The sequence below is a fragment of the Microtus oregoni genome, unplaced genomic scaffold (genome assembly GCF_018167655.1).
Source record: "Microtus oregoni isolate MIOR12 unplaced genomic scaffold, Mior012 000064F_ref0000363, whole genome shotgun sequence".
NCBI classification, from domain to species: domain Eukaryota; kingdom Metazoa; phylum Chordata; class Mammalia; order Rodentia; family Cricetidae; genus Microtus; species Microtus oregoni.
Window position 1 is genome coordinate 5,638,634 of NW_024543874.1, and position 18,778 is coordinate 5,657,411.

Genomic DNA, 18,778 nt, shown 5'->3' on the forward strand with positions numbered 1-18,778 from the left:
TAAATATTTAACCTGGAGATATGACCAAAGGACAAATCAAAACTCTTCGGTTAAGCTATGTAAACTGGCACCAATCCTGCATCAGGCTCTCAAGTACTAAGATTACAGGCACAAGCCACAAGAAACTAAGATCAGTCACGCTTGAAGAGAAAGGTTAGAGGTGAAGATGGGGAACCACATGAACTTCAGAGGATCCTGGTAAAACTTTAAGAGATGAATGTCTTCACTGCCTTGATTATTCTATGGTTTTCAAGGTTTGTACACACCAAAGCTTATTAAATTGTGTGTGTCAATGTCTGTACCCTCATACCAACTAATAAGTCTCATACCACTCAATAAATCTGTTTTGGCTTGCATTTGATTGTTTTGAGACAGGTTACCACTATGTAGGTCTAGTCCTGCTAGTCTAGAACTCACTCTGTATATCAACTAAGCTTCAAATTCACTGAGACCCACCTGCTGGTACTATGATTAAAAATTTGAGCTACTATGCCCAGAAATAAATCAGTTTTCATCTCTTTCATCCCTGCTCCCCACCCCTCCGGAATTCCAAGTATATGAGGCTGTCCATAAACTCAAAAAGATCTGCCTGCCTCTGTCTCCTGAATGTTGGGATTAGAGTGCACCAGCACACCCAGCTCAAATTCTTTCTACCTTCGTTTTGGGTTTTTCTTTTTTGTTTCGTTTTGTTTTGTTTTGCTTTTTTGGTTTTTTAATTTTTTCAAGACAGGGTTTGTCTGTGTAGCCCTGGCTGTCCTGGAACTCGCTCTGTAGACCAGGCTGGCCTAGAACTCAGAGATCCTCCTGCCTATCCCTCCAGAGTGCTCGGATTATAGATGAGCCATCACTGCACAGCTCAACTAGATTTTTCAATGCACATCAACAGGAAACCTCAAAATGTGCTCATAAATAAGCATTTATCAATCTAAAATACTCATGCAATCTTGAACATCATTCGAACCTGTATTAACCTACATTTCTAGGTCTTTACTATAGGTCTTATTATAATATAGCAACTGTAATAAGAAATAACTTTAAATGCCAAACTAACAAATGGGGGCTGAAGACAATGCTAAGTAGCTGAGGGTACATATTATTCTTGCAGAGGACCTGATTTCAATTCCCAGCAACCATGCCAAATGGCTCACAACCATGTGTAACTCCAGTTCCAGGAGATCTGATTTCTTCTTCTGAATTCTTAGGGCACACAGAGGCATACACATGGTATACCTGCATGCAGAAAAATACCCATATACATGAAATGAAATAATACATCTTTAAAAATAGGATTCAATAATAGTATATTTTTAATTAAAAAGAAAATACAGCCGGGCGGTGGTGGCGCACACCTTTATTCCCAGCACTCGGGAGGCAGAGGCAGGCGGATCTCTGTGAGTTCGAGACCAGCCTGGTCTACAAGAGCTAGTTCCAGGACAGGCTCCAAAACCACAGAGAAACCCTGTCTCGAAAAACCAAAAAAAAAAAAAAAAAAAAAAAAAAAAAACATTATAAATTCTCTCTTGTAGAAGGTTGATAGAAAAATAGGTCAAAGAAAAAAGAAAAGAATGACAAATCAGAAAACAAAACCACCTGAACAAACTGAACAAACGTCCAAAATAAAATGAAATCCATAATTACCAAGCAGAAACATAGTAAAATGTAAAGGGATGAGACTGTTCCTGGGACTCTCAGGATGAAAAGAACTTGCTACAAATGAGAGTATCACCATTAACTACTGCTGGAATAATAAGAACAGAAATCTCACCCCAGGTAATACAACAGTTCCGATTCCACTCTTTAGTTTAGACCTGCCTCTGCCACCTCGTCCTGACAGCCCTGCACCACGAGGTCTCCGCTTCCCTGGGAATCCAGACCCTCGGCCCTACATAACAAATAAGAATGAGTAAACATTCAGTAAATGCCCAAGAGAATTTTAAAATACAGATGGTCAGTGGAAAAAAAAAACATTTTATCAAATGTTAGAGAAATGCCTTTCTTTTACAATTGGATTATATATATATTTATAGATCAGACTTACTATTTCCATCTTTAAATATGTAGCCAAAACTTATTAATAAGACTACTTAAAACTTTAGAATCCAGTGTTGCCTCTGTTCTCATGTGTGCTTCCCATCAGCAAGCCTTGACACTAATTGACTCTCTATACCTTTATTCTGGGTGTCTAGAGTAATCAGACCCAACACAGACATTTCTATATGCACAGGCTATCTTCAGTACAAGACAGATGCCAAAGAAAAACTCTCCTCTTGGAGATGAGTCTAACAGGAACATTTATTGGGCACTTAGTATATACTGATATAAACAATTTTTCTTCTTAACAAATTTACAGAGATAATTATACTGAGAGTAAGGAGGTATCAGTGACATCTCCAAGGTCACTGACCTAACAAGTGGCCCACAGTCGCTCATTTTTAGTCACTATTCTGAAATATTACAAAACAGCAAAGTTACTATTTACCAGTGTGAAGGGTATTATGTCTGCCGTGAAAATAGAACCTTTATTATTAAACAGCTGTCATATAAATTGAACATATCTAACTCATTTGAACACAATATTTAAAATTGCTTCAAGATTTTAATTAAATTGACATAAAGGCAAAATAACTAACCTTAAAAGTAATGTTTTACTAACATAAGAAAAAGTCCTATAGGAAAATATGTTAAATTCTCTGAGATCTTAAGCTATAGATACCAACCAAGATTAGAGTCCTGACCTCACCTTGGTTATATTCAGTAATATATATTACTGACTGAGGAAAAACTGAATCTTATAAAAATATTATATATGTGGTCCAGGAACCTTTTGTTCTTTGTAACAAATGGGAAGTATGACACATCCTCACCTGATACCCTTCATCAGCTTCCTAAACTGAAATCCCTGCCTGCAGAGTAGAACAAGCTCAGGGTCAAAGTACTGTAGTTATGTGGGGAGAATAAAACACTGTGTGAACAAATGGGAAGAAGATTTGTGATTTCCCCTTCATTTTTAATAAATACAAACACCTTCCAGCTCCAACCTGTCTTTCCTTGTTCTCGCTCACCCTGTTCTTTGGGTCCCAGAGGTCTTCAGCTCTGAACAAGAGAGACAGAAGGTGGGACTGCACTAGGCAGGTTGTTGGCAGGTAGGAGTGTGGGGAAAAGTTAAAGCAGTAATTTAAAATCAGGATTACAGTAACCCCTCAGTTAATATTTCCTAACATCCATTGGTACAGATTAAAAGTGAGTGAAAATCGGCAGCGTTTGCTACAAAATCATCGAGTCACGTTTTACGCTCTTATATATTTAAACCTAGGTATGGTGGCACCTGGCTGTAATCCCAACACTTGGGAGTCTGAGGGAGGATTTGAATGGAGTTCAAGGCCAGCCTGGGCTACATAATAAGACTAATCTCCAATCAACCAATCAATTAATTAAAATGAATAAGCTAAAATTATGTCACATTATTTTGGGTGATTACAATTATCTGGATGAGCATAAATGTGCACTTAAAATTGTAAAAGAAACTAAGACAATATACTCTGAAAGTCTTCTGAAATCTTTCACTAGTCTAACTTAAGTAGCTCTATTTTAGAAACATACCACATATAGAAGATAAGGAAAAATTACCTTCTTTAGTCAATAAAGTACTTTATCGAGATGATTGCTTTTTGAACTTTTTTTGCTTCAAACTGTACCTGACTACTTAACGTCAAGAACTGAGAAAGCACCGTCAACCTATGATACGGGAACTCTCTGCGACTTGAGGTAAACACAAATATGAAACTTTCTCTGTCTGTACGTAATCAACTAAGCTTTGTGATATTGTAAATGAGCAAGTTCCTGATTACATTTTGGTCTGTGACAAGAATTATTCCTTAAAATAAAAATTACAACAACTTATAACAACAACAATAAAAGAAAACTAGTCAGAAAAAGGGGCATTAAAAATGTATCCTTATAATACTGCAGTTTAACTTCCTCCTCATCTAGATCTTTAAGTGAAATATAAGCCAAGCTGTCAAACTGAAAAAGTGGCTCTGGAAGTTGAATCTAGAAAGAAAGGTTTAGTTCTTAACATCCAATAGAACAAAACAAACTACAAAGAAATGATACATGAATGTAAATGCAAGTTTTATTTACCACTTTGATGCTCCAAATGGCACTGCCAGAAAGCTGCCTGGGTTTAAAAATTTCCCGGCCTTCTGAAATTTCTGGGGACCAGGAAGGTGGGCTCACTGTATTATGGTTACTCCAAGCCCCCTAGGATATGGCAGGTGAGAAAATAGATGTATAAAACTCAGCAACATAAAAGATCAAAGCCAGCAACTAAGGAATTTTAGAACAGCAAAAACGAATGCAAATGTATGAAAAATTAGGACAAATTGCTTCAAGTCTGAGAAAATAAACCTATCACCTAAAGTGACTTTAACTTAAATGTTTGCAGGCATAATTTAAATTAAATATCTCAGAAGAAATATCAATACAATAAAGTGTAATAAAAAAATCAAAGTTTATATAACACCAGTACTGACTCATGAACTGTAACTACATTACAAAAATAAAAATAAAAGTCAGTCACAGTCTAAGAATTAACACTAGAAGAAAGCTATTTATGGATTATATTAATCTAACAAGTATGTCTAAACCAAAAAGGTTGAAAGGACAACCTTAAAGAGTGTTCTATAAACACCAAAACCAGTAGACTAAAATACATACAGAATGAAAGCATTCACCTTGGATGATTTTTATTTATGGGAATGACATCATACAGCAACCATACCCAAGGAGCTAATTTGAATAGTTAAGAGATTTATTAAAGCAAATTGTCCTAAATTTGCAAATTAAAATGACTAAGGTGCCTAATATGCAAGAAATAGTGTCTCATTAAAACAGTTAAAATAAGATTAAGGCATCTAGGCATCTCCCTTCCAAATAACCACATTCAGCATTCTCAGCTAATCTGACAAAGACACTAAAGAGCAAGGATGTTTTTATTTCACCAAGGCAATAATTTAAAGCAAAACACAACAAATGACAAATAACAAAGAGCCTATTTTGAATCAGACCATTTAATAATGCATATAATTATTTTACCAATTAAATGACAAAATCTTAAAACAAGATATATTGTACTTACCATGTTTCTAGATCATCAAACTAGTAAGAATCCCAGTACTAACACAAATGCAATGAGCAATTTAAACAACCAAAATAAAGAGCATGACCACCAATCCACACTGAAGAGACAGTTGATAAAGTTTGGAGGAGAAAAAGTTAAGAAACATAAAGGACAAATTAATTCTACTTCTAACTCAAACTAAAGAGCCACGTGTCTGAAGAACAGAAATTCATCATCAGCCACTCTGTGTTTTATAGTCCAGGATAATTCTTAAGTTTTCTCTCTGTCATCGATTCCCTAACCACACTCAGTTAACAAGGACATACTCCTTTTGGTACACAGCAGCTAATAACTCCCGCTCACTACCCCACTTCCCATGGCATCTGTGTCTGTACCATCTCCCCTGCGTTTGTCAAGGGGCCCTATGAACCTCCATGTTGCCAAAAGTCCATTCTCTGTTCTCAATTTACTCAGGACAGTTCTGTTGATCTGGTGGTAGCACACCTCCCTAATGATTTTTCTCTATTTTGCAAGTGCTTTCATGAACATCTGAAGTCCTTGAGTTTCTTAAGAGCTAAAGCCCAAATCCTAAACATTATTTACAGTGAAGGCTTGAAATGCCATCTTGGAAACAGTTGTCTTCTACATGCAGTTTCTAGTTCTTTTTCTAACATCTCCAAGGAAGTGTGACCTTTTCTTTTTTAAATTTCCTTAATACATCCATCTTCTTAAACAAAATCTCTGTGGAGGTTTGAATGAGAAAAGCTCCCATAAACCCAGGGACTATATATGAGCACTTGGTACCCAGTTGCTGAAAGTGTTTGGGAAGGATTAGAAAATGTAACCTTGTTGGAAGAGGTATATCACCAAGGGCAAGCTTTGAGGTGACTCAGTTTGTGGATTAAGATGTGAGCTCTCAACTCCTGCCTCAATGACATACCTGCCTTTCTGCTGTCATGATCCCTGCCATGATGCTTATGGATTCTATTTAACCCATTAAAATTATCAGTCCTAAATAAACCCTTTCTTCTATAAGTTGCCATCATCATGGTGTCTTCTTATAGTAAAAGAAAAGTAACTGAGACAACCTCTAACATGGATCACATCTAAAATCTCTCCCATAGCTGGTTTTATTTGCTAGTCTTTCATTTTTAGAATGGCATCTAGAACTCTGGCCAAAAAGTATTCTCTGACATTCTGATCTGCTTTTAGTCCTTCCATCCAATTCAGCAACCCCAGAATTTATCTCATCTTTCTGGTCAATACATTCCCAGCTGCACTTCCACTGCCAGAATTCCTATCCTGCCTGCCACAATCTTGCATGCCACCTGTTCTAAAAGTCATTTCTTTCGGCTCCAAAGCCACAGAGAAACCCTGTCTCGAAAAACCAAAAAAAAAAAAAAAAAAAGTCATTTCTTTCTGCCAACCTCTGACCCTGAGAGTCTCAAGACTTTCTCTGTCCAGCAGCTAGATTCATTTGAAGAAATATAAATCCCATGCAGCAAGGAACCTACCTATTTCTAACCCTCTGCTTGTACCTCAATTTACTTAGAAGGCAAACCTTTCCAACTGCCTCCCTCCACCCACTCCATTCACGTCATGAATCATTCATTTCCTCCCTATTTGTACGTTCTTCCTGCCTTGGTTTCCTTACTATCTTTCAAACATACTGTACTCTCCACAATCAGGGCCTAACTGATACAGCTTTACTCCATCCTTCCAATCTTTTCAAAAATGGCTGTCTGTTTCTACCCTTGTCAGTAGGCCTTCCCTTTGCACCGTAAGTGAGCCACTGATCTGTAGGCTGCTCTCATTACATCTTCACCTGAGATGCTCTACACCTTATTTATTTACTAGAGGAAAAACATAGGCAAGATATAGCTCAATGGTGTCGTCTCACTACATTCACTGGCCTTTCACTAAGTATTTCCTTACTGAGTATCTTAAATTTCTCTTAATCTTTTAACATTGCATAACTACCATAAAAAGTAACACTCCAAGACAAAAATAGTGTTAAATTTTTTCATAAATAAGAGTTTTCTGTTGATTTAGGTTAGCTTTAATGCCAAAATTTCATCTCATTTCAAAGCATTTACATTTCATATAACATGGATGAACCAAATGAAGAGCATTCTAGACCAAGAATGGATGTCAACGCAGGGATAATTAGGAAAACTACTTGGCTGCTACAAAGAATTTTTATAATAAAAGCTTGATAGTTACATAATGAATTTTAATAAGTATATTATCATAGGACACTGCAAGATAGATTATAAGCAATTTTAAAAGGAACCAAAGAAAAATCATGACTACCTGTATACATCTTAACAAAAAAAAATTATCTAATATATCTCTAAGATCTTAAAACTGAAAAGGTTGTATTTATGAAAGTTCAGTTACAAATCATCCTTTAGATCCCAGCTTTGAAGAGAAAGAACTCGCATAAAGCATGGAGGAAAGGTTAGCTGCCACTGACAGGTATACGCTCGCCTGCTGTGCTGTGATTGCCTAGTGGTGTCATCACTCTGTAATTACCTGGACTGAACTGTAAGCATGAGGACAAACCTTTTTTTCCTCAGTTGTGTCAAGCATTCTGTGCAATAACTACTAAACACTATTTTTCTCGTCCATAATATTTTTGTATGCATGAAGGAATTCATCAATAAACATTGCACTGTACTGCCAAACACACTAAGCTCATCCAGTAGTCTAACAATGCACTGTTACTATTAAGCTATCTACAAGGAGAGCTCAAATTATAAAACATTAGGAAACTGAAAACTGAGAAGAGTCACAAAGAACCAAGTGGCTATCAAAGCCAGCAGAGACTGTGAATACTATATTCAGAGACTGTACTGGTTACATTGAATAATTTTCCAAATTGTTCATGTGAGCATTAATTTTCTCAAGGAAACGTATAAAAATATAATGCAGGTTACAGGGCTGTAGGATAGGAAAAAGGGGGCCAATAATGGTAAGTGAAAAGAATGTTATAACCAGCTTTTTATTAAAAGTCAAATCTAAACTCAGCTTTCAAGAAGCTGAAAAAGGAAGGTTATATTGTTCCACGTTTGAAACCAGACTAGGCTTCAAAGTAGGAGCCTTATCACCTACTATCATCCAAAAAGTGAAGAAAAGGAAAAAGCAAAAAGAAGAGAAAAAAAAATAGTACAGCAGAGGAAAGCAAAGCTTTTTGCTCAATTAAGGACTCTACTTCCAAGGTTAAGGTCAAACTAGACCCTAAGAGGGGTTTTTAGTTAGCCTAGGGTGGGGCCATTACATAATGTTGGCAAAGACGGTGCAAGTCAGGCTTGGAGATCCACATCTGTAACCAGCAATCTCGATGCTGAAGTTGGAATATATGGAGTTGCAGACCAGCATGGGTTATATAGTCAGATGTCCTCCCAACAAGTATATAATCTTGATATATACCACAGGAACAAAACCACAGGAACAAAAAGTGAATGTGAGATTCAAATTTCTTTTGCTAACTTTTTGGTAAGAAACAGAACTATGTAACATAACTATTAAATAGCTGATTTTGAAAAACGACAAAAAGACTGGGTGTGTGCTCATTAGTGAAGAACAAAGTCTCATGGGATAAGAGAAGTCAAATGTCAAAGAATCTATTAACTAGAACGAGGGGGAATGCCACAAGAAATACACCAAGCACAGGGGCAACTATGGCTATATAGAAAGATACTGAATCAAGAAATAATTTGAGGTGTATTCTAAGGCTGGGAGATGGTTAGGGGGTGCCTGTTGCCAAGCATAATGCCTTGAAGTTTGATCACCAGTATCCTCTGACTTACATACACAGAGACACACACACTACTGCCTGAAGTACTGTAATCCACTACATGTCTTTCCCACAGAACATCAGCTAGTCCCTTTGCCTTTGGTGTAATTTGTTTTTAGAAAATAAAAAATACACAAGATTTATTCAGGAGACAAATCAGTCCATTAAAATAGATTTTAAGTACCTTTACACCTCCAAAGTTAGTTGGTTAAGATTAATACATTACCACTCTTGAAAAGTCAAATATAATCCTGGAAATAATTTAAGTCATAAGATTTAAAATTACAAACAAATACTAAAAACTAAATTCTTTCGTATTGTTTATATCAGAAAGCAGCAATTGTGTAGAACAACAATAAATCTAAGCAGTGTTATCTTTATTTTACTATTTAGTATCACTTTAATTCACTTAAGAAGAACTGTGACTCATCCCTAAAATTTAGAATCTATAGTACTTAAGAAAAGTGCAAAGTCCAAGAAAGAGAAGCAGCTTAGAATTCCAGCACTGGGAAAGCTCAGAGTAGGCTAGCAACTCCCAAGGGAGCCTGAGTCTTATGGTATGATCTCTGGAAAACAAACCAGTGAGTACGCCTTTAGGTCAGAATGCTCACCCAGCACATTCAAGAGTTGTGCCCTATTCTGGCTAAAAAAACAACAGTACATTTTAAGATTGTTTTATCTAAAACTACTGAAGTATGTCCTACCTTGAAAAATGATTTTACAAAGACTTAGTATTTATATACAGAAACAAACATCAAAATGAGAAATTCACCAGTATAAAATTTCCATTTGTGCAGTTAAAAAAGCCAACAACACACACATATGTACATATATATATTACAGGGAAAAATAAACATTATTGCTATATTACTATAGATTCATAATTTTATACTGTGTTTTTAAAGCTCTAAGATTATTTTGGAACTAAAAACACCTTAGAATGTGTATTCTGCTAGAAACTATAATCAAATAGATCACATTTTTATAACCCAAAATTTAATAAATTACATTCTCAGTTAACAGTATTTTTTAAATAATGCATTCTTCCAAAAACAAAAAACAAAAATATCGGAACTGAGTTCTGTGGATGAAAAGAAAAAACTGCCTTCTAAACCAAAGCTAGACGTAACTTTCACATTTGAAATGCCGTATCTTTCCTGTCATCATTAATATCATCCTACCTGTTTAGACCGAGGTCTTCCAGGAGAAAATTTTCTTTTGGTAATAGCTGGTTTACCCATGCCAATTTTTGGAGTGACTGAGATGTATGTGGTTGGCATGTTTCCAGCAGCAGAGTTCAGAGCTGAAGGGTAACCATGCAGCATGTCGCATGAAGGCAAGTCTAAACAAACTGTTGAGGAGGAAGACATGTCTGCTTTGCTCAGGTCAGCTGCTGATGAGAAGGATGATTCCTCCTCAGCTGCTAACTTTACAGATTTCTCTCCTTGGCATGAACCATCTTTGACACAATTGTCAACAGCAAGAGTCATTTCAAAATCCACACACCCAGTGGGGAATTCAGAATTTTCCTTCTGCTCCATTTGGTCTTGTACTCTTTCTATCACAAACGTTTCCTTACAAGATGAGGAACTCTCGCTGTGTGGGGACAGTAAGGCTTCTGGTGCAGCGAACTCGGCAGCTGATTGTAAAGGGCTTGGTTCTTCTTTAGATACTGCCTCAGGTTCCTCTGACAACTGCAGTTCTTCTTGTGGCACAATGGTCTGGTGTGGAAGGACTTCAATATTTTCTGTCACTTCCATTCTGTCTTCATTTTCCTCCTCCTCGCAAACATGCACCCCTTTAGAAAGAGTTTCCATTTTTTCACTCTCAATTTCCTGAGAAATCTCATTTACCAATTCAGGTTTCATTTTATTGTCAGATGATTCTACAAAATTTAGAATACGGGTAACGTTAACTCACATGCAAAATGCAAAACATCTAACCATAAATCGGATTATCTGGCTAAACTACAATTTTGAAGGTATTTAAGAACTTTTGAAGTAATTAAGGCAAAAATTTCCAAATGGTTTATGGCTTAACAACAATCATGACCTTCTAAAAATAGGCTTAGTATGATCCCTAGAGTTGAAAGCAATTTCTAGATAAAATTTAAAAAAAATTAAAAACAAGACACTCAACAATTGATATATTTCTATTATACACATATGACACATTTACAATTTTAGCATTTACAAACTGGAAATTAACTATGTATGCAAAGTTAAACTTCTTTTAAAGCTAGTTAAAAAAACAATGATATTAAATGAAAAGGAAGACTAATCAAGAACATAAAGATACAATGCAGACACAGTTGTGATATACCATTTGGTGGGTTTTCCATCTACATTAAGACTTCCTTTGGCTTTTACCTACATATGTTAACCTATCCAGCATATATAAGGGATTGTGATTATGTCACAACTTTAGACACTAATATTGACTAGTTTATTAATATGTCAAACACTAAAATACGTACGACTAGTAAACTTTAAATCAGAGTACTAATTTATTAAAACTTTCATGCCTTTAATCTTAGCACTTGGGAGAAAAAGCAGACAAATTTCTATGAGTTCAAGACCAACCAAATCCTCATAGTGAGCTCTAGGCCAGTTAAGGCTAAATACAGTGAAACCCAGTCTCAAAACACTAGCAAACAAATAAAAATTTACCGGATCTTAAGAGAAAGTTAGAGTTCTCAATTAGCATGAGGCTCCAATGTCTCTAAAAAGTAGAACTGCTGAAAATGAGAGATTTATTCAAAATGCCATTGAGGCTGTATCAATGAAGACATAAAACTCTTCATTTACTATTTTCAAACCAGTGATTAAAATTAATACATGTTCTGATACCAAAATGAAATCTCACTTCACATGCCTATTCTAATGAAAGGCTATATGTAAGGATAAAAGGAAAACAGCAAATAATAGATCTGTTACAACGAAACATGTGAAATAACCAAAAACTATTCATAGGCAACTTATCCATTGCCATTCTTAGTTGAGGAAAAAAAAATTATTGGGCTATTGTCTTGTAACACAATTAAATTAGACAATCTGAACATACCAGAAGTGAGGAGGCCACCTGTGTCAAGGCTTTCTGGTGAATTACTTTTCTGGAGATCTTCAATATATACTTGAACTTCTACAAATAAGATATTATGGATTCTTTAAGCAAAGAGTCATCATTTCTCTAATACTGCTCTCTCTACAATAACTGAACAAGAGTTTTACTATAAAATGCCAAATTCCAAAACAAGCACAAAATAAGCTATTATTATATTAGTCAGTGATATACAAAGATATAATGAGGTGTCTATTTATGTACTACAGATCTCCTATAACTTATTTTATCCAGTCACATCTGTATGAAGTATAATTTTTAATCAGAGTTGTTAAATGTGGGCATTTAAAAACTTGAAAAACTCTAAGAGTTTATGTTTTGAACACAAAGTATATAATTTAACACAAAGCTTCATTTACATTATAAACTTTCAGAAAAGTTCATAATTTAATAAGAAACTTCCCCAATATAAAATTTTACTAATTATACAAGTAAAGCTATTACCAATACTGCAAAAACTTATGTGAAACATCATTAAAAATATCCTCAAATAGCACTACAGAAATAACTTCATATAATAAATTTTTCATTATCTCTGCAAGAAACACCTCATATTCTACAATAGCTTTAGTTCACAATTATCAAAACCCAATGGATTGCTTTTTAATGAAAATCAGGTGGTCCCTAAATAAAGTACATACTCATTAATTAAGACTAGATTATAGCTAAACTATAAAGTTGTAGTGAAGACAATTTTCTAAAAGGCTCCACTCACCAGCCTGTGGTGGCACACACCTTTAATGCCAGCACACGGGAGGCAGAGTAAGATCTCTTGAGTTTTGAGGTCATCCTGATCTACAGAGCAAGTTCAAGGACAGTCAGGGCTACACAGAGAAACCTTGATGTGGAGGATGTGAGGAAGAAAAGGTGGGGGAAAAAAGGCTGCTCGCTAAACAGTTTCCAAGTGTATCATACCTTAGCTAATTTTCATTCAGATTTTAGAAGATATCTGTATATTACCTATTTTCTTCAAAAACAGAAACAGACTTACCATCAGGAACAATTCCAGGGGTGGGTTGGTGATCATTGACATCTTTATTAACTGCTGGCTCCAGAAATACAACTTGATCTTCTATTTCCATTCCAGTGGAATAATCTTAACAAAATGATTAATTCTTTACATCAGGGTAAGTTTTTCTTTATTAATCAAGCCAAGAACTATGTCCTTATTTTAATGAGTATAAATTATCAACAGCAATGTCACAGTTTTTCTTCAGATTTTACTTTCTTTATATTTAAAAACATGGACATTATAATGCCTTATTAAGGTTGATTATGTGTACATTTAAAATAAGCTTTACAGGCTAAAGGTATCGGTCAAAAGTAAAGGTAAACAAAACCCTAGGTTCAATGTCAAACATCACTAAACCAAAAGAACAAAAGAGAAAATTTTTATATACATATGTAGATAACCACGTATTTTAAATAAACATTCTACTATTGTTTACTGATGTATAGTAATTAATGATTTTTCTACTTAAGCCTTTTATAGATTATAATAGGACTTCCATAAAGGGTTCTAAAATGCTGAATGAAAAACTATTAAGTAGATCTATTTTCTTTCCTCTCTTTGAATATAGTCACTGTGTTTTATAACAAAAAGAAACTCATATAAAACATTGACTACCTAAACAAAATTTTAAGCTGAAGAAAAAAGTAACATTAATAAACATAAATCTTGTTTGGATAAAGATAGCCTAGACTATGAAAAAAGAAATAGGCCACAGCTAAGAAACTGTTGGTTCAAAGAACATAGCACACTTCTGCACGATAGACCTGAAATACAAGCTGGAAAGAGGCTAGACTGTATTTAGTCACCAGATTCAGATGACCAAGGTTAATAAATATACCAAATGCTAAGAAACTTTAAGTGTGATAGTACATACTTATAATCCAAGTATATGGGAGGCTAACGTTAACCTGTACAACATAGTGAGAAAAAAACAAAGGAGGAGACAAGATGAGAATGAGACGCTTGAGAAACTGAAATTACAAAGAGTTTTGATACAAAGACTTCCTTCATTATTAATGAAGTAATATGTTGGTTACTAATCGATATATTGCTTTTCAAAAAAGTAAAAAACATGCATGCACACATGCATACGCACTTACCTGTAGGTAGTTCAGACATCTCTAATTCATTTTCTGGATGTAAGGAATCTATCTCAGCTCCTAGGTGTTTACAATACATACAGATATATTCTTCTTTGGGCTGAGAATCCAATTCATGATTGGTTGGTTTATCACATTCTAAGTGAATCCATCTGCAGCAATAAATAAATTTATATAAAAACCTCTAATTTAAAGCAAAATTATTATATTATATGAAAAACGAAAAGTTGACTTCTTACAAAAAAAAGAATGGTTATGATAAGGTTAAAAATGAGAAAAGATGGTTAGAGAAAACTACCAAAGGTTTTCAAAATGAAGAAGACACTTAAGGACATTATAATGACATATTTTTCCTTCCTTATTTTTAAACTATCTTCTCTTGAATTTTCTCTCAATGCTCATTTCTAACCTTGCCTATTCTTATATTTTGTCTGTTCGCTTCTGTGCTGTATCTTATGAAACACACCTTTAATCCCAGAACTCAGGAGGCAGAAGCAGGAAGATCTCTGTGAGTTTGAGGCTAGCCTGGTCTACACAGCAAGATCTAGGCCAGCCAGGAATACATAGAGAATCTACCTCAAAAAAAAAAAAAAAGGCATAAACAATCAATTCCATTTATAACAGCACAGAGTAGGAAAGGGGCTAAAAGAGTGCAGACGATCACAGAAACCAAAGAATGAACAAAACAGCTAAATGGAGCAGCTATTTCACCTTACCTTTTACACATATTACAATGGAGCATATCTTTCTGCATTTCAGGATTGTAGCACTTTCCACAAAAAGGACATAAATTATCCTGCTGTTGATAACAAGTGTCACATATCAGACAGTTGTGGTGCCACTGTGCACTAGATCGTGTACCACACTCTATACATATTCTGCAATTCTAGAATAAAAAAATAGAAATGAAAAGTTTTTTATACATGGGGTGGGGTGGCACACACCTTTAATCTCAGCACTTGGGAGGCAGAAGCAGGCAGATGGTGGTGAGTACGAGGCCAGCCTGGTCTACAGAGTGAGTTCCAGGAAAGCCAGGGCTGTTAAACAGAGAAACCCTGTCTCAAAAAAAAAAAAAAAAAAAAAAAAACACTACCACCACCAACATTTAAAAAAAAAAAAGTTATTGTAGTTGCAGTTCTGATTTTTGATGTAAATCTTTTGGAAATGAACGAAACATTTGAGGATTTTTCATTACTTTTCACATCAATTCATTTTTTTGAAAAAGCAATTTGTCCCAAATGGTGATTGATCACAAAAAAATTGCATTGAAATTAAGAGGAAAATTTAAATAGATATTGAAGATAATCAAGAAAGCAAACATGGAAGAAACCAAGAACGTAGAAAGACAAATTTCAAAGATGAAATATAATCTAGAAGTAGGAAGCAGATCTACCAGGATACATACTTTTAAAGAAAACTGTTTTTCCTTTTGTGCAAGCAGTTATCAATTGCCAATAGCTCCTCAGCTAGGGTGGACTTCATCATGCCCGGGTATCCTAACATGTTTGGTTTTTATCTGGCTAGATGTCGTACAGGTCTTATGCATGTCCTCTCAATTTTAACATCTTTTAGTTGCCTACTGCCTCTGGCTCTTAAAATCTTTCTGCCCCTCTTCCCAGGCTTGGGAGAAGATGATAAACATAAAGCTTATTTGGAGAAAGAAAGATAGTTTGGACTATGAAGAGAAAACTAGGCCACAGTTATGAAACTGTTGGCTCAAAGAACATAGCACACTTATTTTTTTTAATGTTGTTTTCTTTCTTTCTATTTATTTATTTATTTATTTAAGATTTCTGTCTCCTCCCCTCCACCGCCTCCCATATCTCTCCCCCTCTCCCAATCAAGTCCCCCTCCCTCATCAGCCCAAAGAGCAGTCCGGGTTCCCTGCCTTGTGGGAAGTCCAAGGACCTCCCACCTCCTTCCAGGTCTAGTAAGGTGAGCATCCAAACTGCCTAGGCTCCTACAAAGCCAGTACGTGCAGTAGGAACAAAACCCAGTGTCATTGATCCTGACTTCTCAGCAGTCCTCATTGTCCGCTAGAACATAGCATACTTCTGCACAAAAGACCTGGAATACAAGTCTGAAAGAGGCTGGACTGGATTCAGATGACCAAGGTAACAAATATACCTAAAGCCGAGAAACTGCAAGTCAACTGTAGTGGCTCCATTTGAAGCTGACTATACTCCAGTGGAAAGCCATACATCCAAGAATTTATAAACAGTACGCTAGACTCTTCTGGCTAAAGAGAGAGACAGAGAGAGTGTGTGTGTTGGGTGTAGGGAAGTGGAACAGATGTGGGAAGCACTGGAGAAATGGAGTGAACATGACTGAGATGCATTTTATGACATCCTCAAAGCACTGCTTCAACAAGAAAGGGAGAGAAGAAGCAGTGAGTGGTTTCTATAAAACATGGCTCCTGATCCCACCATTGTGCAATGCTATTTATCCATTGACTCCTTGGTAGCCTAGGAACTAAAACAGTCAGGACTACACAGTGATACGGTCTCAATAAGTAAATCATTTGAATGGTCAAACAATAAGTCAAAAAACATACTCACAAATTAAGAAAAACATGCACATCAAACAGTGCATGGTAATAGCCTGTATGTCTCTAGTTTATTAAGATCTCTTGAAAGCATCAAAATGTTTACAAACAAACCAAATACAGAGGCAAAAACCAAAAGAGCTAAACAAATAATAAAATAAATTATCATCTTTCTTCATGAAAGAGATGAAGAATGAAAGTGCACTGAGATGTCATCTTTCAACCATGTGAGGCCAATATTCAATATTTGAAAAAGACCCTATGGGGACAAATGCAGCTACAGCAGCAGCTCTCTCAGTGTTTGGCACAGCAACATGCACAAGTCAAAACTAAACATACATACACTTCAGAGGCAGTAATCTTACTTTTAAGAATTTATGCGACAATTTCTAACACATACACACACACAAAGTTACACACTTCTGGAGCATCTGTAATGTGAAACCCTGGAAACCACCTGAATAACAATATATTCAATAACCACCTGGAAAACACAAGACATTGGTTAAATAAACTATAGCACCAAAGCTGTGGAAATGCCTTTTTAAAAATCTCTATGAATTTATATAATTTCCATATTAAAAACACTTCTATAAACTCATAGGAAGAATTTCCAGTTTATTTTCCATAAAAATAATATACAAAAGATTATTTATAATATGCTTTTAGTGTAAGAGGGGGAAAATAAAAAACCTGGAAAACAATGAAGTTAGTTACTTACAAGAGATTAGGAGAACCAGTGTACAAGTTCTAAGAAGAAAGTAGTGACAGTTCTCTCAGTAGACACTTCATAAAAGTTTCGACTATAGAAAAGTATGTTAAGATCCTATATATTATATTTTTAAAAAATTTATGAAAAGAAAAGGGAATAAAACCCAAACAAACTCATTTTAAATGAGTGACTAAATGAAAGCATCTATGATCTGGAATTCATAATTCATACCATGAAAGAAATGTTTGTAAAGAAGAAGGCAAAAAATTCAGCAGGATGAATCAGAAATAGACATTCAGGATCAGCATTCCCCCATTACATATGCTCAGCAGACATTGCACCAGTCAGGTGATTTATTGAAGTAGAACAATTCCAGGACTGGGGCAGGAGAGATGTTAAGACAAGTTTAGTATGTATGTGATGAAGTATTCGAACATGAGAGCCTAACACATAGCAGACAGTTTGAAGAATCAATCCATGACAGTTTGAACACAAAAATAATTACATAAAATATGTCATCAAAAATAGGAATTCATGAATTAATCTCTGTAATAACTTTTTAAGTTGTTTTCATGTTTATTGTGTGTGTATGTGTTTGCCAGGGCACATGTATAGAGGTTAAAAGACAACCGGCAGGATTCACTCCACTCCTGCTAGATTAAACTCATCAGGCTTGGCAGGAAGCTCCTTTACTCTCTGAGGCATCTAACCGCCTTCATAAATAAATCATTTTAATATGTGAAAGAGATGGTCCTGGTGAACAGAGCGGAACAATGAACTCACGTGAAGGAGAGCTCTGGGCGGGGACAAGGGTGACGGGGGTGATGGGATGGGATGAAAACTCACCTGAGTTATGACATAATGACATACAGCAAAGATTAGAAGACTGCCTTGCTCTGTGCTAGTGGGTAAAGACCTCTTCTAGACCAGAACCCCCTAAACGGAACACCTCCTTGCCATACACAATGAGCCTTCTAATGTTATATGCACGAACAGATTATAGCAAAAGACTACAGAGAAAGAATTTTTTTAAAAAAAAAAATGGTATCAGAAGTTGTTCATCTTACAAATGGCTCAAAGGATAAACCTTCCAACTGAAATCTCTGTGGTAGCAACGAGGGTGTGCATTGCAGTGGCAGAGTGTTTGTCTGGTGTGCGAGTCCCCAGATTCAATTCTCAGCAATGAGAAAAATACCACGGCAGCTAAGCTGGTACTGGTTTTATGCTGAGTATCATGTGGACTCTTTAAAAACCAGTATCCCTATGAGGTAACTCAACAGTATAAAGACAGAGTTAAGGAAGTCAAACTACTTGCCTTCAAACAACAGCTTAAAAAGGTATGCATTCAACAGTACCATGTGTAAATGTCAT

The 18,778-nt window shown here is 35.6% G+C and overlaps 1 protein-coding gene across 1 annotated transcript in view; it reads right to left on the minus strand.

The window, feature by feature from the left end:
- Kmt2c (lysine methyltransferase 2C) overlaps positions 1–18,778 on the minus strand; it is a 224,335-nt gene that overhangs the window by 86,815 nt on the left and 118,742 nt on the right. The window contains exons 11-17 of the mRNA XM_041640535.1: positions 14,867–15,036; positions 14,151–14,302; positions 13,030–13,134; positions 11,982–12,059; positions 10,100–10,803; positions 4,141–4,260; positions 1,766–1,882 (exon numbers count right to left, since the gene is read on the minus strand). Of these exons, the coding sequence (XP_041496469.1) occupies positions 1,766–1,882; positions 4,141–4,260; positions 10,100–10,803; positions 11,982–12,059; positions 13,030–13,134; positions 14,151–14,302; positions 14,867–15,036 (1,446 nt within the window). The remainder of the gene's footprint in view (positions 1–1,765; positions 1,883–4,140; positions 4,261–10,099; positions 10,804–11,981; positions 12,060–13,029; positions 13,135–14,150; positions 14,303–14,866; positions 15,037–18,778) is intronic.